This window comes from Bufo gargarizans, chromosome 8 (genome assembly GCF_014858855.1).
Source record: "Bufo gargarizans isolate SCDJY-AF-19 chromosome 8, ASM1485885v1, whole genome shotgun sequence".
Lineage (NCBI taxonomy): Eukaryota > Metazoa > Chordata > Amphibia > Anura > Bufonidae > Bufo > Bufo gargarizans.
The window spans coordinates 135,454,514-135,480,228 of record NC_058087.1 but is presented as its reverse complement, the minus strand read 5'-3'; the positions used below and the strand labels follow the sequence as shown (position 1 = coordinate 135,480,228).

Here is a 25,715-nt window from a genome sequence, read left to right as displayed (position 1 = left end):
AAGGCGATCTGTAAACATGACCTACTCTTATTAAAGGGCTTCTGTCACCCCACTTAACTTTTTTTTTTTGTGTACTTGGGCTACTTTCACACTAGCGTTTTTCTTTTCTGGCGCTGAGTTCCGTCCTAGGGGCTCAAATCCGGAAAAGAACTGATCAGTTTTATCCTAATGCATTCTGAATGGAGAGTCAGTCCTTCAGGATGTCTTCTGTTCAGGCTTTTCAGAAAAACGTAGCATGCAGTATTTTTACCTCCGGCCAAAAATCCTGAACACTTTGACTGAACGCCTGATCAGGCTTTTTTCCCATTGACTTGCATTAAAGCCGGATCCGGCGCCATGTGTTCAGTCAAAACGGATCCGGCTTTTGCATGTTAAACCCGAAAAAAGTTAAAGTCCATAAATGGCGGATCCGTTTTTTCCAATGCATTTTTCCATTGTGATCGAAAGCCTGATCAGGATTCAAATGTAATCAGTTTTCACACGTTTTTTCCGGATCCGGCGGGCAGTTCTGGTGTCGGAATTGAACGCCGGATTCAAACAACGCTAGTGTGAAAGTAGCCTAAGAATCCCTACCTATCCTGCGATATTGCTATACATTGTTATTTTTCGTTGAGTAGATTTGGCAAAAAACGTACTTTTATGATATGCTAATTACCTGTCTACCAGCAAGTAGGGAGTCTACTTGCTGGTAGCAGCCGCAGAAAGCCAGCCGCGATCTCCTCCTCCGGCTGGCCCTGTCAGCATTTCAAAAATCATGCGCCGATGACGTCTTCTCTTTCGGTGACGTGATAGGCGCAGGCACACTGAGGGAGTGCTGAGGAGGCGAGCCTCCTTATCTCAGAGCGCCTGCACCTAATCAACACAGGCGCGTGATTTTTGAAATTCTGACAGGGCCAGCCGGAGGAGGAAATCACGGCTGGCCCTGTCAATCAACAGGAGGAGGGGGCGGTTTTCTGCGGCTGCTAGACGCCCTACTTGCAGGTAGACAGGTAATTAGCATATCATAAAAGTACGTTTTTTGCCAAAAATTAACAACAATGTATAGCAATATTGCAGGATAGGGATTATATGTACACAAAAAAAAAAAAAAAAGAGTGTTCAGTGGGGTGACAGAAGTCCTTTAAATGACTGGACATCAGTGCTAATAGTCCAGCAACCCCTGTAATCCAGCACCTTCATAACCCCTTGATTATATAAAATACCAGATCAACAGACGTAATGTTACAACTCCCTGCATGTGGGTGGAGAACCCCACGTAATTTAAGAATCGTGCTGTTTGGCTCAAGTAACATTCACAGTACAGAGAGTAGTAAAACTTTTATTATATTCATGGTGTACCAATACAAAAAAGCCACTCAAATGGAGGCTTAAAAGGAAAGAAAGCTGGATACATACTGAAGATCGTAAAGTACACCTCAGTGGTTATGCCATAAGGGGGTCTCTACCCTAGCCATGCCAAACCTCAGAGCCCACATTTTGTTTTACTTTAATAATTTAAGCACTGTATTAAAGGAGGGGAGATTTTCACACGATTTCATCCATTTCAGCACGTTTGCTGGGACAGCGGTGATATTTCCAGACTGCTGAATGGCGCACCAGCTCACAATATCTGCAATGGTCAGTTCATTTCCTACAAGCCAGGGAGTCTTGCCCAGCGCAGAGTTCATCGCCCTCAGTACGGCAGCTTTCTCCTTGCTGCTCCCTTCTCTCATCTGAAAAATGGCCATATCGACCCAGCTGTCAATCAGCGTGGCGGTAACCGCGCTGAATGTGTCACCCAGCAAAGAAAACAGAAACCGGGCGATGTTGCCTTCTCCTTCGATCGGACACATGTTTTGTATGCTGAACTTCATCTGTGGTTTGGGCACTAAGGAAAAAAAAAAAATCATATTAATCTAGGCTGGCGGTATTAGCACAGATAATGCAGTGAATTTCACAATGGCTGCACTCCACGTCTGTCATCTGTCCACCTACAGCATTCGCACGTCAATGATTTACAGACGTGTGCTGTCCATATTCTCCACAGACAGCACATGTGGCCATTCATATTAATGTGTGTATTCACACGTCCGTGTTTATGGATTCAGCATGCATACTGGCTCTGCTAAGAACTCTGACATGAAAGGAGCATGCTGGGAATTGTAGTTACACAACAGCTCAAGTGCCGAAGGTTGTTGACCCGCGTTTCATGGACCATTTATACGAGAGGCTCAGAAAGTTTATTTTCAGCTATGTAGTGTCATGGGACAAACACGGATTGTTCAAGGAAATTTTCACGGGTGTGCGCATAAGGTCAACATTGGGCTAGTTTCACAGCTTGCTGGATACAGCTGCGTTTGCCACCACATCCCACCGCATGCACCAGTTTTTGTCCAGCTGAAGCCGGACGGATCCCATTATAATGGGCTTGAGCAGCAGACATCCCTATCTGGCTATGCTGAATACAGTCAATTCCGATAGAACAGTCTTACGGATACCTTACTGCAGGTGTGCAAGCAGCCTTAGGCCTCATGCACACAGCCGTTGTTTTGGCGGCTCAGATGCGGACCCATTCACTTCAATGGGGCCACAAAAGATGCAGACAGTACTCCCTGTGCTGGTCACATCAGTTGGTCCGCAAAAAAAAAATTAAAAAAAATTAACATGTCCTATTCTTGTCCGCGCTTTGCGGACAAGAATAGGCAATTGTATTAAAGGCTGTCCGTGCCATTCCACAAATTGCAAAACGCACATGGACGCCATCCATGTTTTGTGGATCCACGATTTGCGGACCACAAAACACACAACAGTTGTGTGCATGAGGCCTTTAGGCAGTGACAGCTGCACTAAGATGTCTGGACATCCACACCCACTACAACTCCATCGGCAGCCATCTTGGCAACTGGCATTGTATGGGCAGCATTGGTTTTGCCAGAATCATAGCCATATGGATTACTCCCTGTGGTAGAGCAGCATAAATCCAGGTGCATCTAAGAGGACAACCCATGCACCATTCCCAAACCAACAAATTTTTGTTTTAATGGGAGTTACTGGGTCGTGGCACCGACTTGGTCCCCGCAGGCAAAGCAGCAGCATTATTATATAGTCACGCGGCAAAATGGAGCCGAAATATCAGTGGCAGATCAGAATGAGCTCATTTTACAGGCTAGCGGGTGCCACAATAGAAACCTCTGCCAATACCTACCATCTTTCCAGATGAGCGTGAAGCCAAGCTGATAGTCCTGCCGTGACTTCTTGTTGACCTGGTCTCCGAAGCACTTGAGCAGAGGCTCTGGGATGGCTGTGACCGACGAGTGAGTGTGCACTGCCGACAGAACCTGGTACCGCTCACACAGCAGACCGTGCAGGATCAGCAAGGACAGTGGAGGCACGGAGGGATCGGCGTTGATGACAATATCTCTCAGCGCGCCGTAGTCCTGAAAGTGAGAAACAAACCCTCTGTTAAGGCAAGTCTGAACCTACGGCAGAGGGCTGCCCAGCGCCCGTTAAGATTCCTGTGCCTAATGACTATTATACTGGATTTTGTATATATTTTTTTTGGAGCAGATCTATGGAAAACCGATCTGCCAATTCAGTCTACCCCCACCATCCCTCATCACGTACCTTTCCAAGTATGGAGTCCAGGTCGGCTTTGCAGGAGGCTGAAGCTACTGCGCTCTCATCTGCCTGAATCATGTCCGTCACATCCAGATCTGCATCGGGGGTCTGGATCATCTTCGAGAGGCCGTCCACCGCAGCCTTCAGTTCATACAACCTCTTAAGGATGTCTTCTTGTCTGGACTCCAGAGCCTGAAGCGCTGGCTCAGATACCCCCTGAAGAGTACACGCAAAACTGATAGTCATGTGGTTCACCTCTCATAAAAGTTTTTTTATTTTATTTTTCTCCAATGATACAGATCTTTCAGCCAACCATTAAGGCTACTTTCACACTAGCGTTTTTTTTCCGGTATTGAGATCCGGAACAAACACTTCAGTTTTGTCCCCATTCATTGTCAATAGGGACAAAACTGAACAGAATTCTCCAAAATGCATTCCGTTCCATTAAGTTGCGTTCCCAGACCGCAACATGTTCTAGTTTGCCGTCTGTCCTGGGATGCAGAGCAAGACTGATCCGCCTTGACCCCCAATGCAAGTCAATGGGGAGACATCACTCCTTCCAGGGCTACTATGCTCTCACAAACTACAACTCCCAGCATGGACAGACTTACAGGTTCACTAGACAGTCTAAAGACCATTATACCACCGATATAATGTACACTTTCTATATACAGGTGAAACTCGAAAAATGTGAATATCGTGCAAAGGTCATTTATTTCAATAATGCAACTTAAAAAGGTGAAACTAATAGACAGATAAAGCGAGATATTTCAAGCCTTTGTTATAATTTGGATGGTTATGGCTTACAGCTTATGAAAGCCCAAAGTCACAATCTCAGATCCCCTGTGCTCAGGGGATATGGATTTATTTAGCTGACCAGAGGGTGACACTTTGAGCCTAGAATATTCAAATTTTAAGTTGCATTAATGAAATAAATGAACTTTTACACAATATTCAATTTTTTTGAGTTTCACCTGTATGTGTGGCCTGGACAAATGTCACAATCAGGTCTAGGAATCTGCTTGAAAGTCAAGTTTGAGGTCCAACCTCTACGTTATCAATGAAATGCTGTGGCTTCTTTCTGCAGCCTGACCCGAAAAAACCCTGTGACAGCCGCATGGAGGAGGCTTTACAGTGCCACGCGGGTTAAGGGTCCATTCACACGTCCGTGTGTGTTTTACAGATCCACGGATCTGCAAAACACGGACATCGGCGATGTGCATTTTGCGGACCGCACATCGCCGACACTTAATAGAAAATGCCTAATCTTGTCTGCAATAGCGGACAAGAATAGGACATGTTCTATTTTTTCCGGGAATGGAATTGCGGACCCGGACCCCATAGAAATGAATAAGTCCGCAATTCCGTTCCGCAAAATGACGTGTGAATGGACCCTTATATGGGTGCCATGTGTCATCATTCTGCCCTAGCAGCACAGTGAATAGTTCCGTTATCTGATGGACCACGCCACTTTGTCAGATTTGTATGAAACCCAAAAACAGTAAAGAACCTCCATATGAAACCAGAGGCAGATGGAAATACAATGTGGCTCAATGCCCCCCTAAATCGCATGGATTTGGGCTCTGTTCACATTGGCATCAGAGCCTCAGGTGCAGATGCCCTCATCTCCGACAGGAGAAAAGGAGAACTGAAAACCAAAGGACCCCTCGGTGGAATCTGCCGCCTATTTCTACTGTATGTACCCGATGGCACTGCTCTGTCTAACATGAACAATATTATTCCCTTGTCTGGCTTATCAATCTTTCAGAACGCCAGAAAATTATCTTTGATATGCAAATAAGGTCCAAAGTGCAGAGTGGGTGTCACCAACCGTTCAAGGAGCCCAAACCCGCCCCTTCCCAGTACCTACACTTGCCACTTCCAGTCCGCCCCCTCCTCTGCGACTTCACATACTTCTTTAGAACTCCGCCTGGCCTCGGCGAAATCTCACGCAAATGAAGTGCAGGAGACTGCCTGCGCCGTGACCTCCCTGCACTGGGTATGGAGCCACTGTAGGTAGCGCGCATGCACTGAGCCCCGTGACACGAGTCCGATGCCCACCGAGGGAAGTCTCTGCGCTTGCGTGAGATTTCACTAAGGCAACTGCTCAGAACACAAGCGGTGGTCAAAAGTAGCATGTGACCTTACAAAGGAGGGGGCAGACTGGAGGGTGCAAGGAGAGATACTGGGAATGAGTGAAGGGGCCGGCTTGGGCACCTTGAACCGTTGGCGACACCCGCTGGGCACTTTGGACCTCATCTGCATACCAAACTTATTTTGTGGCATTCTGAAAGAGCAAAGGTATATGTCAGACAGCACCAGAGCGCTGCCATCAGCTACATACACTAGACGTAGGCGACAGATTCCCTTTAGGCCACTGTAGCTCCATGGGGTATGTCGGCACCGACAGCATCCACCATATGACGGATCCAGCATGCATTGTGGCTTCTATTCTGAACACAGAGCCCATTGGGGCGGCCGTACGAACAGGTAAGTGCCCGTTCCGCAATTTTGTGGAATGGGTGCGGACCCATTCATTTCAATAGGGCCGCAAAAGATGCAGACAGCACACCGTGTGCTGTCCGCATCCGTGGTTCCCTTCCGCAGCAAGGACAAGAATAGGCATTTTCTATTATGGTTGCGGCCATGTGCGGTCTGCAAATTGCGTAATGCACACGGCCAGGATCTGTGTTTTGTGGGTCCGCAAAACACTATGGCTGTCTGAATGAGGCCTAAGACACAAATGTGTCTCTTAGATTTCATAAGAATAGGTGAAATATGTGGCATTGCTGCAGACACTCCTCCGAGGCATGAGGCGAGCTGGCTAGAACCTGGGATCTTTTAATCCCTTGTCCTTTTCACCCTAATAGAGCTCTATCAGGGTGCATAGGATCTCACACTCTCCCTGCTGCTTTGTGCACACAGCAGCAGGGAGGTTCCCATGGCAGCCAGGGCTTCTATAGCATCCTGGCTGCCATGGTAAACAGATCGGAGCCCCAGGATTAGGGTCCATTCACACGTCCTGTTTTTTTTCATCCTGAAAAACGGTCCGTTTTTTGCGGATCCGTTGTTCCTGAAAATGTTTCCGTATGTCATCCGTATGTCATCCGTTTTTTGCAGATCCGCAAAAAACGGGAGCATGTATACATTTCAATAATCAAATAAAGTTGTTTGGATTTCTTTGAGAAAAAAATAAAAATAAAAAATTTGTTATGTGTTTCCAGGAACGGAATCCGCAAAAAACGGATGACATACGGAATGACATCCGAATGTCATCCGTTTTTTGCGGATCCATTGACTTTGTATTGTACCAGGATCCGATTTTTCAGGACAAGAATAGGACATGTTTTATATTTAAACGGACATGCGGAACGGAACAACGGAAACGGACAGCACACATTGTGCTGTCCGATTTTTTCCAGGACCCATTGAAAATGAATGGGTCCAGATCTGGTCCTGATCTGTTCCTGAAAAAACGGAACAGATCAGGAAAGAAAAAACGGACGTGTGAATGGACCCTTACACTGCTGAGGCTCTGATCAGAAGCTGCCACTGCCACCAATGAAGAGGAGGGGACCTTGTGGCCACTGCCACCAATGATTTTAATACTGAAGGGGGGGGGGGGGGGGCACACTGCGCCACCAATGATAATTAATGTTTAATACAGGAGGCGGGTGTGTCGGTGCAGAATCACATAGCCAGTACCTGAGGGGGTTAACTGCCGCCGATTGCAGCTTCCTGTCATATAGGCTGAGCCCCGGCTCCTGTATTTGACGTTAGTGCGCCTGCCCCTCCTCCTGTCTCTCCTCATTGGCAGCGCGGCACAGGAGGGAGGAAGAGAGTGACTTCTCCCCTGTGCTGCTGAGGGAACATGCGCACGCTGACAGCAGCGCGCTCATGTACTGCGATAGCGAGCTGGGAGCATTATCAGCAAGGTTAGATGCCGATAACTTTGAAAATCATGAATATCGGCAACTCCGATAATCGGTCGATCCCTAGTCGGTGCGGAACGAAGGCACAGAATACATCCATGCCTCCGAACCGCAAAAAAATAAAATAGTGCATGCACTACTGTTTCGTGTCGCGGACCCCATTCAAGTGAATGGGTCCGCAATCCGCATGCGGCAACCCTATGGTTCCTGTGCATGAGCCGTTACTCTGTGCTAATAAAAGGGTTTCTGGAGGAATATGTTTTTATTTTTTTATCATTACTCACTGATTCACTGTTCTCCACTTGGTGGATTCGGGCTCGACACAATGGCTTGGACTGGCTGACGAGGACATGCAAGACTTTTCCTGCACCAGGAAGTGGAGAGCAGCGTCAGAATGGCAGCGGCGTGGGCTCAGTGATGTGAGACACCCTTTCAGAGCACATGTGGGTGCCACATACAGTTGGCAGCTTTACGGCAGCTGTGCATGAGATATGCCAACTCTTCCTGGAGTTCGGCAGGTCCACCATTTTTACAGGAGCCCACGTCCTGGGAGAGTTGACAAGTATGACATAGGTTTATGTATAGCCGAGGCCATCTCCAAACTGAACTACAGCTGATAAGATCTTCAGCCAAATCTCCGTAGGAATAGAGTTCATGAGAAGACTAAGTACAGAGAGGACGGGCAGGACAGACTGTGGTAATGGAGACTGCATACAAGTGCTGCTGCTCATTACCCCCACCTCCTCTTTGTTCTTCATGTCTCCTCATGAACTCCATCCCCACAGAGATTCAGCTGAAGATCTTAATCAGCTGTATTCAGGATCATAATCCCTGACAAGCAGAGCAGAGAGGAGGATGAGGCAGCTCTTTACCTCAGTGTCCTGAAGTAACTTGTCCTCCTGTGTGATTAGGACAGGTTCTGTGTGAACTAATAGGACTGCGGCCATTTTATTTCTCGTAATGATTGCTCCACAGACAAAACAAGCCATTATAACTAATGAAAGATATTTTGGAATACATCTATAATTTTAGAATAAAGTAATATTTAAGTATTTTCAGTCATTTTATTTATTCTGGGAGAAACCCTTTAAAGCAGTCATTTCAGAATAATCCCTTCTAAAAGCCTGGCGATCAGCCGACGGGTCCAGTTTCGGTGCCTCTAGGCCAGGGATCAGCAACCTCCAGCGCTCCAGCTGTTCTGAAACTACAACTCCCAGAATCCTCCTTTCACTTCTATTGGGAGTTTTAAGAACAGCCAAGTAAGTGTGCATGCTGGGAGTTTTAGTGTCAATGACACTGGAGTGCTAAAGGCTGCCAGGCGGACAGCCATCTACACGGGAAGGCGTGTCTGCCCATTCATTCTTTGTGCAGCATCAGAAGGGGAAATGTTGCATTGCATGTGAACAGGGTTTTAAAGGGAACCTGTCACCAGGATTTGGTGTATAGAGCTGAGGACATGGGTTGCTAGATGACCGCTAGCACATCCGCAATACCCAGTCCCCATAGCTCTGTGTGCTTTCATTGTGTAAAAAAAATTATTTTATACATATGCAAATTAACCTGAGATGAGTCCTGTCCCCGACTCATCTCACATACAGGACTCAGCTCAGGTTAATTTGCATATGTATCGAATCATTTTTTTTTACACAATAAAAGCACACAGAGCTATGGGGACTGGGTATTGCGGATGTGCTAGAGGCCATCTAGCAGCCCATGTCCTCAGCTCTATACACAAAATCCCGGTGACAGGTTCCCTTTAAAAGTTCCCATTCACACGGATGGGTTGCAGACGGTTGCTAGGAACGTGAACCCCACCGTTCAGGTGAATTCACACATGGCAGATTTAGGTTGCTAAAATTTTTGCAAGTGAAAAGCAATTTCATAATTCTGAAAGGGGTTGTTTCTGCAGGAGGTGCATGCACGGGCGCACACATTTTGCCTTAATAGCAACCCCCCCCCCCCCCCCCCCCCCCCCCAAGACATCCATATGCTGTAACAGGGGGTTTGCAGATGGAAACCTTACGACCTGCCATGCCCATGGCTTAAAGGGGCACTCGATCAGTGAATACGGCGTTCAATCCACTAACTTATAACGGAGTCTGTCAGGTTTCCATGGCATGACAGCAGGAACGGCGCTGCATGGGGTGGCATCATGCCAGGTAATACCTGTCTGGGGTGGGGTGGGGTGAGTGGCAGGACTGCACTATTCACTGCATCACTTAGGTCAATTGCAAATGTTAATGACATGTCAATGGATCTAAGCTTGCAGGCGCCATGATAACGGTGGGCCCACCTATGGTCAGTGCTGTACACAGCAGACAGGAGGCCTCGGTGATGGCCGGCATGATGCAATTACCTGCTCATGGTGTCCGCAGGGAGCCTGGTGCAGGTTGGGCAGAGTGTACATGCAGCTGGGCAGATCCACCTTGACGTCCCCGCTGTTGTACTGCTGTACTTTATACATGGGCATGACTGCAGCACCCGCCCGGCACCACGCTGCTCAATCCCCCGGTCCTGGAGAACTGATGACGCCACTCACTTCCCAGCAAGCCTCGCTGCGACCATCTACAAAAACTGCTCGCCGGCCATCTTAACTAAGGGCACGGCTTGGGTAGGAAATACTAATACGCGCATCCCCGTTGCCCACATCAAAGATGGCGGATTCGCTTCTTGCTCTAGCTAATATGATTCGTCATTCCTTTTATCAGCCAATGGAATGTGAGCTGGGCCGATCCTGGCACCGTGATTGGACGAAGCAGTGAGCGGTGGAAAGAGCGGCCCGGCTGTCGGGAGGCGGGAGGACTGGGCTCAGCCGACCTGCGGGATGTACTAACATTTCACTGGTCTTGGGATTTTCCTTCAGTGCAGCTCAGTCTGCCTGATAGGAATGGAGCAAGCTTGGTAAGTCACTCGTGCGCATTTGCAGCCACTTCGTGCTTCACTTCCTCACCATGGCCAAGATCTCTGCTTGCTGTCAGTGAATGGAAGCATTCTTGTTTACATCCAAGAGCTGGTAATCGGCGCAGACCTAAAACTTCTCCCCACTGTGGGTTTGTTTCATGTTCTATGAGGTTAAGGGCTCATGCACATGACCGTATATATTTAGTGGTCCGTAAAAAAATGGATCCACAAAAAATACGGATGGCGTCAGTGTGCATTCCGTATTTCACGGGACAGCCGGCCCCTTATAGAACGGTACTATCCTTGTCCGTAATGTGGACAATAATAGGACATGTTCTATTTGTTTTGGCCGAACGGACATACAGAAACGGAATGCACAAGGAGTAGCTTCCGTTTTTTTTGCGGACCCATTGAAATGAATGCAAAAAACATAACGGACACAGAAAGAAAATACGTTTGTGTGCATGAGCCCTTAGAGAAGACAATCCTACCAGGTAAAATACGTGTACGGGTTCCTTAAAGGGGTAGTCCCATATGGCACATAGGAAATGCCATTAAAGGGATCCGGTCACCAGGATTTTGTGTATAGAGCCGAGTCGGGTTGCTAGATGGCCGCTAGCACATCCGCAATACCCAGTCCCCATAGCTCTGTGTGCTTTTATTGTGTAAAAAAAACGATTTGATACATATGCAAATTAACCTGAGATGAGTCCTGTTCCTGACTCTTCTCACGTACAGGACTCATCTCAGGGACAGGACTCATCTCAGGTTAATTTGCATATGTATCAAATCAGTTTTTTTTTACACAATAAAAGCACACAGAGCTATGGGGACTGGATATTGCGGATGTGCTAGCGGCCATCTAGCAACCCATGTCCTCAGCTCTATACACAAAATCCTGGTGACAGGTTCCCTTTAAAGGGGTTGTCCGGGTTCAGAGTTGAACCCAGACATACCCTTATTTTCACCCCGGCAGCCCCATCTCATGCTCCGATGCGCTTCCTTTACCCTGCGCTAAATCGGGCAGCGCAAGCGATCTTTTATTTACAATAACACACTGCCGGGAGGAAGCTTCCGCCCGGCAGTGTGTTCGGTGACATCACAGGCTCTGATGGGCAGGCTTTAGCGCTGTCGTAGCCGTTTCACTGGCTAGGGCAGCGCTAAATCCCGCCCATCAGTGCCGGTGACGTCACCGGGCTTCCTGGCAGCCCCATGGAGAGCCCCGGTACTTCACCGGATCTCCAAAAAATTCCTTTGCCCTGAACGATTTAGCGCAGGGCAAAGGAGAGCATCGGAGCATGAACTGCTCCGATGCTCATGTCAGGGGGGCTGCCGGGGTGAAAATGGAGGTATGTCCAGGTTCAGCTCTGAACACGGACAACCCTTTTAATGTCGGAAAGTTGCGGGTCCCACTCTTCTCAATAAGTGGGATAATACCTTGTTCCAATATTTCGGCCATGTCCTCTTTGTTCTCTCCATCAGATAACATGGACAAAGTCTTCCACAAACATTTCAGACAAGTTTCTTTGTTCATTCTATCGGGCAAAAATGGACAAGGTCTCACACAAACATGTCAAACAAGTCTTCAATTTATACACCTCACCTCCTTTTATCAGACCCAATGGAGTCCAGATGACCAGAGTCTTCATCTTCATAGTTTAGCGACCTGCACATGATGCAGACTAAGGCCCCTTTCAGACGAGAGAGTTCCACGCATCGGACTCGCAGCATGAATACGCGGCAGCTCCCGTCCTGACCTCCCAGCATGGACAGGGTCACATAGCATTATATTGATTTATGATGCAATGCAACCTTTACACTGACAACATTATGTCACGGTTATCCAATACATTCCAGACCTCTAAGGGTTACATAGCATCACAAATCAATATAATGCTATGCAACCCCGTCAGTGCTGGGGAGGTCAGGACGAGTGCTGCTGCACACTCGCGCTGCGAGTCCGATGCGTGGAACTCTCTCGTCTGAAAGGGGCCTGTGTGTTTTTCCATTCAGATTTTCGTGCAGAAAAACTGCAGCGTAATACAGTACCAGCAAAGTGAATGAGATTTGACAAATGCCATGTACACTTTGCTTTTTTCCTTAGGTGCGGAAATTGACCTGCTGTGCGGATTTTAAAATTCGCAGAATGTCAATTGTTTGTGTGATTGTTCACCTTCTGTAGAGCGGTCTTCCCCATAGACTTCATAAGTAAAGAATTTGCATGAAAAAAAAAAAAAAAAATCACCCAAACCGCAATAAATAGTGGGGTTTTGGTGCGGATTTTCTGCATATAAATCTGTACCGTGTGCAGGGACCCCTAGGCTCATCCGGATCTGTCAATCAGTCGAGGCTGGCAGGAACTAAAAGGGCAAAGTTCTGCAAACCTTCAAGGAGATCACCTGACACATCTCTGTGGTTCATCAGAAATATAGGTTTTTACGTATTTATTTTGTTATCACCAGGAATATTTCAATTTTATTTAAATTTTTTCCTTTTTTAGCACTGAACCCGCCAAAGCAATTAAGCCGATCGATCGCAAGTCCGTCCATCAAATCTGCTCCGGCCAAGTTGTACTGAGTCTTGCCACCGCCGTTAAAGAGCTTCTGGAGAACAGCATAGATGCTGGAGCGACAAGTATTGGTAAGGCGTTCAAAGGGAGTGTCCACTCTCTGGCAGGTCCTGATGGTCCTTCTTAGAAGACCCCTTTGTGAGGACGTCTGTCACACATTGATTCAGATTACTGTGATGTAAAACATTTTTTAGACAAGTTCTCCAGTGGTTGCAAGATTAAGGCTAGGTCTACACCTTGTCGCGCAACAATTTGTCGTACCAATGTCGCGCAACAATTTTTTAAATGATAGTCTATGGTGGGGCACTGCAACAGTCGCAAAAATCCATTCTTAATGGATTTTTCTGCGACTGTCGTGTCGCAGTGCGACACCATGGACTATCATTATAGAAATTGTTGTGCGACATTGGTGCGACAAAATGTCGCAGTGTAGTTGTGCCCTATCTGTCGCGCAACACATGTCGTCGCGTAGACCTAGCCTTAATGCAACTTTTTTACCCCTAGGGAAATATTCAATGTTGAAGTAGTCTTTTGCTGTTCCATTTCGGAGTACTACTCCTAGTATGTGACTATTTTTGAGGTGCGTTGACGTTGGTTTGCTCATAGAACAGATGGCTGCCGTGGGGCGGAATATACATCCAATACTCTATGATGCTGGATTAGTTCACCCTTTGTCCTCCACAATCTGTTCTCGGCATTCTGTCCTCTTCGTCTTCGTCTTCGCCGCAGCCGTACATTTCATCCTCATTTACACTCATGTAAATTAATTGCATTTGTAATGTTCTTCTTATCTCCTAGACATAAAGCTGAAGGAGTATGGAGCAGAACTCATTGAAGTCTCAGACAATGGCTGCGGGGTGGAAGAACATAACTTTGAAGGCTTAAGTATGTGAAGGTTTTCTTGCTATGAATCAGAGACCCAGCGGTACACTCTAGGGGCACATTGTGCATTCATAAAAATCTGTTTTTGGATATATGGACTTCCATTGTTCCATTGGGGACTACGCTGCTCAGCATCCCCCCCCCCCCCCCCCCACTATGACCACGACCAGTGAACCTCTAACAAGTAGCACCTCCTGGTGGCCTGCCATCAATTGTATAAAGTACTACGTATCCCCTGATTATCGCAACGACTCCCATGTTAAATGGGTTCTCCGGGCTTTTCATATTGATGGCCTATCCTCAGGTCATCAATATCAGATCGGCGGGGATCCGACTCCCGGGACCCCCGCTGATCAGCTGTATGAGGCGACGGCGCGCACAGTGCACTCCAATGTATGTCTATAGGACAGCAGCAGCAGGAAGAGAGACTGGAGACTGCACGTGCAGCTGATCGGCGGGGGTGGCGGGTGTTGGACCCCCGACGATCTGATATTGATGACCTATCCTGAGGATAGGGCATCAATATGAAAAGCCCGGAGAACCCCTTTAAAGGTGTTGCCTACAATGGCCATTGTACTGTGCTGCAGAATATGTTAGCGACATATAGATCAAAAATATTATCATGAGGCAACCCTTTTAAAGGGGTCTCTGACGGGATTAAATTTTTTATATATGGGGCAGAATGGGTTAAAACAAAACCTTCTCCCCCTCTTCCTCCCCATCCTCACCGATTCCCCGCCATTGCCACTTCACTGCTGTCCACTTCCCGGTGATGGCTCGACACAGGAAATGGCAGGAGATGCCCGCTCAGCCAATCACTTTCCACAGCAGTGACCCTCCTCCACCAGTGATTGGCTAAGTAGGCATTTGCTGCAATTTCCTGTGCGTTGACTCGGGATGAGGAAGTGAGGACTTGGTAAGCATCAGGGGCGGGGGATCGGACTTCTCTTTCTTTTTTTTTTTAACCTGATCTGCCCCCTATATAAAAATCTCATCCCCCCAGACAACTATTTTAATATGGTTATTTGTTTTATATAAGTAGGGGCCAGCTTCCACCTTTCGTTTTCCATAGAAGCTCAGAAAAATAAAAGGTGGAATCTGATTGGTTGCTGTGGACAACAGTAAGGCCTCTTGCACATGAACGTTGTGTGCCCGTGGCGCTGGCCCGTGTGCACTCAGCATCACTGATGCTGACCCATTCACTTAAATGGGTCCGCAATCATGGAGATGTGGAATGTAAGTGCTTCCGTGGTGTTTCTGTCCGTGCCTCCTCACCGCAAAAAAAGTAGAACTTGTTCAAGTTGAATGGGTCTCGATCCGTTCCGGCCGCCGCACGGAACGGATGCACAACGTTTGTGTGCAAGATGCCTAAGCCAGTTTTCTTTCTTTCTTTTAATCCATTTTTAGGATCTTGGCTTGCTGTCAGTAAATGAAAGCATTCCAGCTTGCATACAGGAATCCTGACCTAGTCTGGCTCACAAAGTATAAGGGCCGTTTCACACGAGCGGATGCCGTGCGTGGCATCCGCTCCGTGAAAGAGTGCCAAGACCCGCTGCAGACTACAGAGGCACGGAGCAGTAACATGACTGTTAATGCTCCGTGCCTGTCTGTGATCTCTTTCCTACGAAATCACAGTGACAACTGTGATTTCGTAGGAAAGAGATCACAGACAGGCACGGAGCATTAACAGTCATGTTACTTCTCCGTGCCTCTGTAGTCTGCAGCGGGTCTTGGCACTCTTTCACGGAGCGGATGCCACGCACGGCATCCGCTCGTGTGAAACGGCCCTAAGTGTTGAGAACTAACTGAGCCTTACTATCGTTTTCTACAGGCTTACAATACCATTTCTGATCAGAAAAACACCATGAAATGGGTTCTCTGCATTGGAGAACTTCTACTTGTTAAGAAGGGTCCCTTGACAATAAGATCATCACATAGTGCCCCCCTTCGCCTTCTAAGACCCCCTGTTAGTCAGCTCTGACCTGTGGGGAAACCTGGCAGTAAATGTTCATCTTTCCTGCAGTGTCTCTACAAGGGAAATTAAAGGGTTTTTCCTAGATTTTAATACTGATGACCTATCCTCAGGATCAGCGTGCCAGCGCAGCCCTCCCTTCATTGTTTACCTGCTTGCCATCGACAGGTGGCAGTTGAGCCGTCGAGCAGGTGTAATTACAAGATGCCGCCCCGTTCACTTCTATGGGACGACTCGTTCTTATACACTTAAACACTACGGAGCCGTCCAATAGAATTGTAATGACACCTGCTCACCGCTATGATGTCGATGGCGAGCAGGTAAACAATGAAGGAAAGGCTGCACTGGCACCGAGGATAGATCATCAGTACTAAAATCCCGGAAAACCCCTTTAAGTATCACAAAGTGTCCATTCAGATCAGTGGTTTGTCTATGTACTGTAGGACAAGACAGGTCCCCCAGAGTGAAAGACGCTCTTTGTAGCTGCACTACATACTGGACAAGAGATGAGGATTCCCTTACATTCACACGAATGTACGGTATTTTGTTTCCGTGTCCGTTCCGTTTTAGTTTTTTTTTTGCGGATTGGATGAGGCCCCATTTATTTCAATGGGTCCGCAAAAAATGCGGACAGCACACAGTGTGCTCACCGCATCCATTGTCCGTTCCGTTGCCCCGCAAAAAAAAAATTAAACGTCCTATTCTTGTCCGTTTTGCAGATAAGAATAGGCATTGTTACAACGCAATTTGAGATTTCTTTATATTCTGCAGTATTTGCCGTGTTGTGTTGCTTTATCTTACTGACTATGTTTAACCCCTTAGCCTTGAAACATCACACGTCCAAACTGCAGGATTTCTCTGACCTGGTGACCGTGGAGACTTTTGGTTTTCGAGGAGAAGCTTTAAGTTCATTGTGTGCTTTAAGGTAAAGTAGAACAGATTGTACGAATGTACAGTAATCTCCCTTTAGGCTGGAATCAGACATGCAATATTTGATGCCACAGCCAGACGTGGACCCTGCAGGAAGAAGGAAAATAGGTTCCTCCATTATGGACTTTGGCGCAAATAAACTGGAATCATACGTGAAGTTTTTGATGCAGTTTTATATTTTTTTTTGGAGCCATAAAACAGAACATGAAAACAGAAGTCACTCATACTGTTCCTTCTTTTTGGATACACTCTTTTCTTTGACTTAAAAATAAAAATAAAAAATCCATAAGACCTCGTTCACATTTCCACGTTTGTTCACATATCCATTAACTTCAAACACGCCCATCGAAGTCTATGGGTCTGTGAAAATCACGGACACAACACGGATGGCATCCGTGTTTGGTCAGTGTTAGTCCATTTTTCTCTGAGGAGATGCTTTTGAAATTAATTTTCAGCTGAGTCGTGTCCGTGAAATACAGATGACACAAGGTGGGCAAAAACGGACAAACAGACCAAACACGGATCCTTCACCGATGAAACACAGACTGATTTTTTTTTTATTTTACAGTTGTCAAAAGGACACAGAACTGTGAACGAGGCCTAATCCATGTGAAGTGATGCGTGCTGAACGGTCGTAGAAAAGTATATAAACGTCCTTTCTAACTTTAGTGTTCTGCTTCTGGTCTTTTTGCCCTATAAGACGCATCGGCACATAAGACGCACCTAGGTTTTAGAGGAGGACAATGAGAAAAAAATATTTTCTTATTAGACATCTGATCAGTCCACCAATCAGACCCCCAAGGTTAATCAGACCCCAATAAGACCTCAGATCAGACCCCAATGTGAATGCCCCCCAATCAGACCTCAGATAACACCCCCAGTATAAAGAGCTCCATTCAGACCTGAGATTAGACCCCTGTGCCTCATATCAGCCCCCAGCCTTATTTAATCAGTCCGCAGCCTTTTAATCAGCCTCCATTCCTCAGATCACATAAAATAAAAAATCCACTTCTCTCTCCTGCTCCTCACCTACAGCGCTCTGTCTTCTTCTTCCTGCCAGGAAGCGGTGAGTACAGAGCCTGGGGAGTGCATTCACCGCTTCCCGGTCCTCCGGTACTAATGAGCGCTTCCATAATGGAAGCGCTCATAAGTATTTGCCCCATAAGACGCAGTGACATTTCCCCCCACTTTGGGGGGAAAAAGTGCGTCTTATGGGGCGAGAAATACGGTATATATTAAAATAATAATAATAAATTAATAAAAAATAAAAACAATCAGCCATTATGCCGATATACACATTAAAATATTGATGGTTCCAATGTTAAAGAGAGTGTGGTAAAACTACTAATGCTGTCTAAGGCTACTTTCACACTTGCGGCAGGACGGATCCGACATGCTGTTCACCATGTCGGATCCGTCCAGCGGCTATTTCGCCGTGCCCGCTGACCGCCTCTCTGTCGTCCCCATTGACTATAATGGGGACGGGGCGGAGCTCCGGCGTAGCACGGTGGTGCACGGAGAAAGCCGCCGGACTAAAAAGCCTGACGTGCAGTAATTTTAGTCCGCCGGCCTTTCTCCGTGCACCGCCATGCTGCGCCGGAGCTCCGCCCCCGTCCCCATTATAGTCAATGGGGACGGAGCGGCGGTCCGCGGGCACGGCGAAATAGCCGCAGGACGGATCCGACATGGTGAACAGCATGTCAGATCCGTCCTGCCGCAAGTGTGAAAGTAGCCTAAGAGCCTGTAACCTTAGACTAGACCTGAGGTCCCCAACTTTTTGTATATTCTGAGCCACATTTCAGTGATGACCGGGAGCAACAGGCAATTCGGATACAGTATATAGATGAGACATTTTGAATGTGGAGAAACCTGAAGTTGCAAACATTTGGTGATTAATATTTTGGTGTGAAATTGAACACTGGTATTATAATTATACCATCTGAATTGGCGCTGTTTGGTGGTAATCTAGGATAGGTCTGCAATAATGTAAATTGCCGGTACATATGGTCATAACTCAGGACTCCCATGGTGAGCCACACAGCAGGGGGGGTGAGCCACATGTGGCTCCCGAGCCACTAGTTGGAGACCACTTGACTAGATAGTCTAAAAATGTGCCACAGTGACTGACGCTGAATGAAATATCTGGCGCTCCTTTAGGCTTCCTGCACATGTGGTTTTTCTGTGCAGATTCTGGTGCGGAAAGAACACGGCGTAATACAGGACCAGCAAAATGTATGAGATTACACAAGTCTCACGTGCACTGTGCTTCTTTCTTACGTGTGGAAATTGACCTGCCGTGAGGATTTAGAAATCCGCAGCGTGTCAATTATGTTTGCAATTTTTAAGGCAGATTTCGCCCTTTTTCCATGAAAGGGTGAGATCTGTGGCTAACCACATCAAATCCGCACCAAAAACTGTAACTAACAGGTGGATTTGGTAAGGAAACATACAGAAACTCGTGCAGATTTTCTGCATGTTTACCGTGTGCCGGTGGCCTTAGACTGTCCTACCTAAATTCATACCACCTATTAGTTGGCTTACTTTGTGCCACAGTTATGGCCCAATTTTGGTGTTGCACGATATGTTATCTTCCCCATGAAGTCATGCCTCCTACTCAAGCATGGCAGAACAATTATCTAAAAGACTTCAGAAATGTGGCACATTTTCATTAGTAAATCTAATGTCTGTTTTAGTAACTACTTGCATTCCCCACATGAAGAATGTCAACAGTTTACGATGAAGGGTCCAGATGGGTGTTACCAGATGAAGGGTAACTGACACTGTCGGTACTGATTGAATAGTCTCAGATTGTGCAGGAACAACCCGCCCCCCAACTGGTAACACCCATCTTGACCTTCATAGTAATTCATTCATAACTTCTAGCAGGAATAATAAAGGAATGGCACAACACAGAGTTATACAAAGAGATGCTCCAGAATTGTTATTACATGGAGAATGCAAGTAGTTACTAAACCAGGCATGTCAGGAGAGAGGACAGGTCCTCTTTACCTTTGTTCTTTTTATATAAGAAGTTACTCACTGTTATCTATGTTTTTTTTCCCTACAGTGATCTGTCCATTTTCACCTGTCATAAATCAGCTAAAGTGGGCACTCGCTTGGTTTTGGATCAAAATGGAAAAATCGTTCAAAGATCTCCCCTCCCCCGACAGCAAGGAACAACAGTCGGCATTCAGCAGCTCTTCTACACCTTGCCGGTACGGCACAAGGAATTCCTGAGGAACATTAAAAAGGTGCGCGACTAGTAGTGTGACACATGGATATGGATGTGTAGTGTTCATCCTGTGAACTTCTGATACAGTATTTTATTAAGTAGGCTTGGAACGGCATATACACCGTCAGCACCCCCCCAACCCCCCCCCCCCCCCCCCTGCCACATTTTAAAGGATAACTGTCATATTTATTTTTTTATTGTCTGTCAATGATGATCAAAAGATCTGTAATTACCTTATAATAACAGCTTTCATTAATGTCTCCTGTCCCTTTCCACTGCTCCCTTAAAAGACCGTTGCTATGGCTTGTCCGTCTCTGGCTAAGAAGACAGGAAGACAGAGGGGCGGTCCTTCACACTGCATGCCTGCATTAGGCTTCAGAGTGAGGAGGCGTGTCTCTCAGTAATCCAATCTGATTGGCTGGCAGGGAGCTGCTGGCTACAGCAAGTGTGTATGGGAAGTGAGGGAAAGCAGTTTTGGCCTCAGAGAACTGGCAGAGGAGCCATCTTGAGAAGGTCCTCATATTGTAAATTTTTAAACAGCTGTAACTAAGGGAAAAACTCAAGGAAAACAGTGGTATGTGAAGAAACTAAAGATTGCTTTATGCATAATGCTGCCGCAGCAGTAACATGTGCTTATATAAATAAATATATATATATATATAAATTTTTATTTAATTCTTTTAATGAAAACATGACGGTTACCCTTTAAGTATTTCTTTTTTTTCTCTTTAAAGGAATTTGCAAAAATGGTTCAGATTCTACAAGCTTATTGTATCATTTCGACGGACGTGCGTATAAATTGCACCAACCAAGTGGGCCAAGGGAAGAGAACCCCCGTCGTCTGCTCAAGTGGCACTTCAAGTAGCGTGAAAGAAAACATAGGAGCTGTGTTTGGCCAGAAACAGGTAAAATCCCCATTAAACATAGAAGGGACTTTATGTTAAGGATCCTGTTTATTGACTATCCTGTTTTGTACAATGAGTATTTTTGCACTGGGTTGAACATAATATATGACACAAGAATTTTTTAAAATGATATTGTTTATTTTTACAAAATAATAAAAATTTATCTGATTTAAAAAATAAAAAATAAAAGGGAGGTGGAACAAGACAAGGGGCCCCATTCATTCGGGTCATAAGTATGCTTAAAGAGGAAGGATATTTCTGACATGACGTCCTTATTCTGCGGCTCAATAAGAATACATTGATACCAAACTTGTATACGTTTTTTTGTTTGTTTGTTTTACTACTTTAGAATTAAAAACCTTGAAACCTTGAAAAAAAATCAAAAATTTTTGTGCATTGCCATATTCTGACATAACTGATGAATATTTCCTCCCACAGAGCTTTATGAGGGCGTGTTTTTTTTATTAGTACCCTTTTTGTGGTACGACTTTTTGATCACTGTTATTTATTTTTGATAGGGTGGGAAAGGTGACAGAAAAATGGCGAATCGTTTTTCATTTTTCTGTTACGACGTTCACCACACAGTTTTTTTTTGTTTTTTGTTTTTTATAATAGTTCAGACATTTCCAGACGCGGCGATACATGATATGTTTTCTTTTATTTATTTTTTATTGTCAATATATTTTTATATGTAAAACAGGGAAAGGTGTGATTAAAATATTTTTTTTTTACCTTAAATTTTGTATTTATTTAATAACTATTAGCCTCCTTAGGGGCTAGAACCTGGGATCTTTTAATCCCTTGTCCTATTCATCCTAATAGAGATCAATTAGGGTGAATAGGATTTTTACACTTGTGCTTTGTGCACAGCGCAGCAGGGAGCCTACCATTGTAGCCTTGAAGGCTTCACAAGCATCCAGGCTGCCATGGTAACCGATCAGAGCCCCGCAATTTCACTGTAGAGGCTCCGATCGGAAGGCAGAGGGAGCAGCATCTCTCTGCCTTGTCTCACAGGTGCCACAATCAGCGTTGATCGCGGCACCTTAGGGGTTAAATGCCGTGGTTCAGCAGGGACCACCTTTTCTCGACATTCCGGCCGGGTGCCTGCTGTGTGATACACCCACCCCATACATTACCTAAACCACCGTGACATATGGGGTTAAGGGGGTATTCTCATCTGCACATTTCTGGCATATCTACAGGTGCAAGTCTCACCTCTAGGACCCCTTCGCCACCTCTCCGTTCACAGCAGCGCAAGATGGGGCCCCCGTACACACAATAGGCGTGCGTCCCATAGGTGAGACCCACTCCTGCCAAGCATTTATGGTGTATCTTGTGGATAGGCCAGAAATGTCCATATGGGTTATTAAAAAATCCATATATGGTGCGCCTATAAGGCCAATTTCACAAGTGCAATTTGGGCGAATTTCTTTGCTTGTATTAGGGCCACAAATTCCAACTCCATCATGGGTCTCATCACTCAGACTAACAGCATCGGAGGGTTTTATGATGCTGTTAGTTTGGGTGGTCAGACCTGCCCCTGCATCATGTTGATGGAAGATTTGGCCTACAGGTAAGTTCAGACGCAGCAGATAATCCAGCAGCTTGGGCGAGGAGATGATCATTCTGGATTCTGTCTCTTCTCTCCCTGTCAGTTGCAGAACTTGATTCCTTTTGAGCAGCTGCCTCCAAGTGAAAGTGTGTGTGAGGAGTATGGGCTGAACCATGCAGATGTCCTAGGTGGTTTCTATAGGTAAGTAACCATGAAGATGGCGCATGATGTATACCACCACTATCCACATGCGCGTCTACAGACCTGCCTCTACCATGCAAATAAGCTCTGTAAAATGAAGGAAGCCAGGTGATGCTGTATGAGAAAGATTTGGTCATATATCAAGAAACTTTACGCTGGTTAACCCTTAGGATACTGGATGTTTTTTTTTTTTTTTTTTCGTTTTTGCGTTATCATTTTTTTTTTCCTGTGTTCCTGGAGCCATAACTCTTTTTACTTTTTCGTTCACATATCCACGTGAGGGCTTTTTTTTTTTTGCCGGATAAGTCTTACTTTCTAGCGCCACCATTTAATATGGCATACCATGTAGTGGGAGGCGGGATTTAAAAAAAACATGGGGTGTACCGTATTTTTCGCCGTATAAGACGCACTTTTTCCCCCCAAAAAGTGGGGGGGGAATAGCAGTGCGTCTTATACGGCGAATGCAGCTTATTTTGCGATTTGCGAATTTCCGCGCTAATTTTTTGCGCAAATTATTTTGCGCAAATTATTTTGCGATTTTCAATGATACACCCGCCGCGATGCCGCGCGGCGGGTGTATCAGCTGTGAGGGAGGAGGGGCTGGGGGCCGGCGTCTGCTTTTATAATGACAGCGGGGCCCGTGCAGTGACTATTCTACTACACGGGCCCCGCTCACTGTATAATCGTATGTCTAATAGTAAATAGTTATGTACATAATCGCATAATGAGCGGAGTACTTACAACTACAAACGCTCGCCGAGAGGGAGGAGGCAAGCTGGGAGGACGGGCGCTGGCAGTGTGTGAGTCATACGCCACGCGCCTGCGCCGCCCACTTTATGAATGAAGCAGGCGGCGTGGGCGCATGACGTATGACTCACGCTGCCAGCGCCTGTCCTCCCGGCCTGCCTCCTCCCTCCTCTCGGCGAGCGCTTGTAGTTGGAAGTACTCCGCTCATTATGCGATTATGCACATAACTATTTACTATTAGACATACGATTATACAGTGAGCGGGGCCCGTGTAGTAGAATACAGTCACTGCACGGGCCCCGCTGTCATTATAAAGCCAGATGCCGGCCCCCAGCCCTGTATTGAGGGTCATTCACTACAGGGACACTTATGGAGGGGATCTGTGGATGACACATAGCATAAGATGCTATATATGTGTCATCCACAGATCCCCCCATAACTGTCATACACAGAGACCCCAATAAGAGCCACCCACAGATCCCCCATAAGTGTCACCCACAGATCCCCCATAAGAGCCACCCACAGATCCCCCATAAGTGTCACCCACAGATCCCCCATAAGTGTCACCCACAGATCCCCCATAAGTGTCACCCACAGATCCCCCATAAGTGTCACCCACAGATCCCCCATAACAGTGTGTCACCCACAGATCCCCCATAAGTGTCACCCACAGATCCCCCATAACAGTGTGTCACCCACAGATCCCCCATAACAGTGTGTCACCCACAGATCCCCCATAACAGTGTGTCACCCACAGATCCCCCATAACAGTGTGTCACCCACAGATCCCCCATAACAGTGTGTCACCCACAGATCCCCCATAACAGTGTGTCACCCACAGATCCCCCATAACAGTGTGTCACCCACAGATCCCCCATAACAGTGTGTCACCCACAGATCCCCATTAGTTCAAAACCCACCAAAAGCACACCTTTTGGTTCAAAATATTTTTTTTCTTATTTTCCTCCTCAAAAACCTCTTTTTATAACGTCTTATAGGCCGGTGCGTCTTATACGGCGAAAAATACGGTAATTGGAAAAAACCCCCACTATTTCTCCACAGTTTTACAGGTTTTGTCCCTATGGCATTCCTTTTGCGGCAAAACTCATTCTCTCTCATTCACTGGGTCAGTACGATTACAGCGATACCACATATGTATGGGTTTTATATGTTTAAATACAGAAAAAATAAATGAAAACTTTTAAAAAGTTTTTTTTATATCGCCATATTCTGACCTCCTTAACTTTTTTTTATAGTTATATCTACTGAGCTGTGTGGGGGCTAATTTTTTTTGGGCGGGATGACCTGTAGTTTTTATTCTTTATACCATTTTGGAGTTTGTGTGACTTTTGTATCACATTTTATAAAAAAAAATAAAATAATTTCACGGTAAGAGAAGCGATGAAAAAATAGTGAATGGTTACACCATTCGCCGTATTGGAAATATAATTTTAGATTTTAATAGTACGGGTGGTTTTTAGACGTGATGCCCATGATGTTTATATAAAAAATATAAATATCATGGGCATCACGTCTAAAAAACGCCCGTACTATTACATTTTTTTATTATTTATGTATTTTTTTTTTTATTCTAAGGAAAGGGCCCCCCTTTCAATATTTAGATTTTTATTTTATTTTTTACTTTTTTTTTTTTTTTTGTAGTCCCTTTAGGAGGCTACAATGTCCACTACTTTGTTTTTTATAGAATATTACTATACTCTAAAAAGGAGTATAGTAATATGTGGATTGACGATTTCCTATGTTGGCCTGCCAGCTCTAAGAGGCTGGGACTCTTCAGAGAGACCCAGCCCATTAGAATGAATTACCGGCATCCCCGGCCTTATTGCCAGTCACGGACATTAGCTGTGGGCCTCTGCTGTTTGAAACAGCAAAGACCCACGCAGCTATGCTGCACACGCGAGCGGGCGCCATGTTTAAAGGCCACACCATCGCCGTAAAGCGCTGGTAGCGAACAGGTTAATGCTTTCTGCTTCTCCTGTTATGGCATTGAGTAGTCACAGGGGCAACCTGAAATGTATGGTTGTAATTGGCCTATGTGCAGCAGTTCATGAGGCTGGATTCACAACCCCGTATTAAGGGTCCATTCACACGTCCGTATGTGTTTTGCAGATCCGCAAAACACGGACACCGGTAATAAGCGTTCCGCATTTTGCGGACCGCACATCGCCGGCACTCTCATAGAGAATGCCTTTTCTTGTCCGCAATTGCGGACAAGAATAGGACATGTTCTATTTTTTTGCGGAACGGAAGTGTGGATGCGGAAGTACGGATCCG

General features: G+C 46.0%; 2 protein-coding genes across 2 annotated transcripts in view; one reads left to right on the top strand and one right to left on the bottom strand.

Annotated features, from left to right (window-relative positions):
- Nucleotides 1–1,474: 1,474 nt before the first annotated feature.
- On the bottom strand, nt 1,475–10,140 carry LOC122945114 (aminoacyl tRNA synthase complex-interacting multifunctional protein 2-like). The gene is made up of 4 exons (XM_044303994.1): nt 9,886–10,140; nt 3,604–3,813; nt 3,185–3,416; nt 1,475–1,867 (listed from the first exon to the last, which is right to left on the bottom strand). The coding sequence occupies exons 1-4, from the start codon at nt 9,997–9,999 to the stop codon at nt 1,482–1,484; spliced, it is 942 nt and encodes a 313-aa protein (XP_044159929.1). The 5' UTR covers nt 10,000–10,140; the 3' UTR covers nt 1,475–1,481.
- A 154-nt stretch (nt 10,141–10,294) lies between these two features.
- LOC122944829 (mismatch repair endonuclease PMS2-like) overlaps nt 10,295–25,715 on the top strand; it is a 47,186-nt gene continuing 31,765 nt past the window's right edge. The window contains exons 1-7 of the mRNA XM_044303500.1: nt 10,295–10,430; nt 12,931–13,070; nt 13,798–13,884; nt 16,676–16,778; nt 19,851–20,034; nt 20,750–20,920; nt 22,576–22,673. Coding sequence (XP_044159435.1) covers nt 10,417–10,430; nt 12,931–13,070; nt 13,798–13,884; nt 16,676–16,778; nt 19,851–20,034; nt 20,750–20,920; nt 22,576–22,673 — 797 coding nt within the window. The 5' untranslated portion in view covers nt 10,295–10,416. The remainder of the gene's footprint in view (nt 10,431–12,930; nt 13,071–13,797; nt 13,885–16,675; nt 16,779–19,850; nt 20,035–20,749; nt 20,921–22,575; nt 22,674–25,715) is intronic.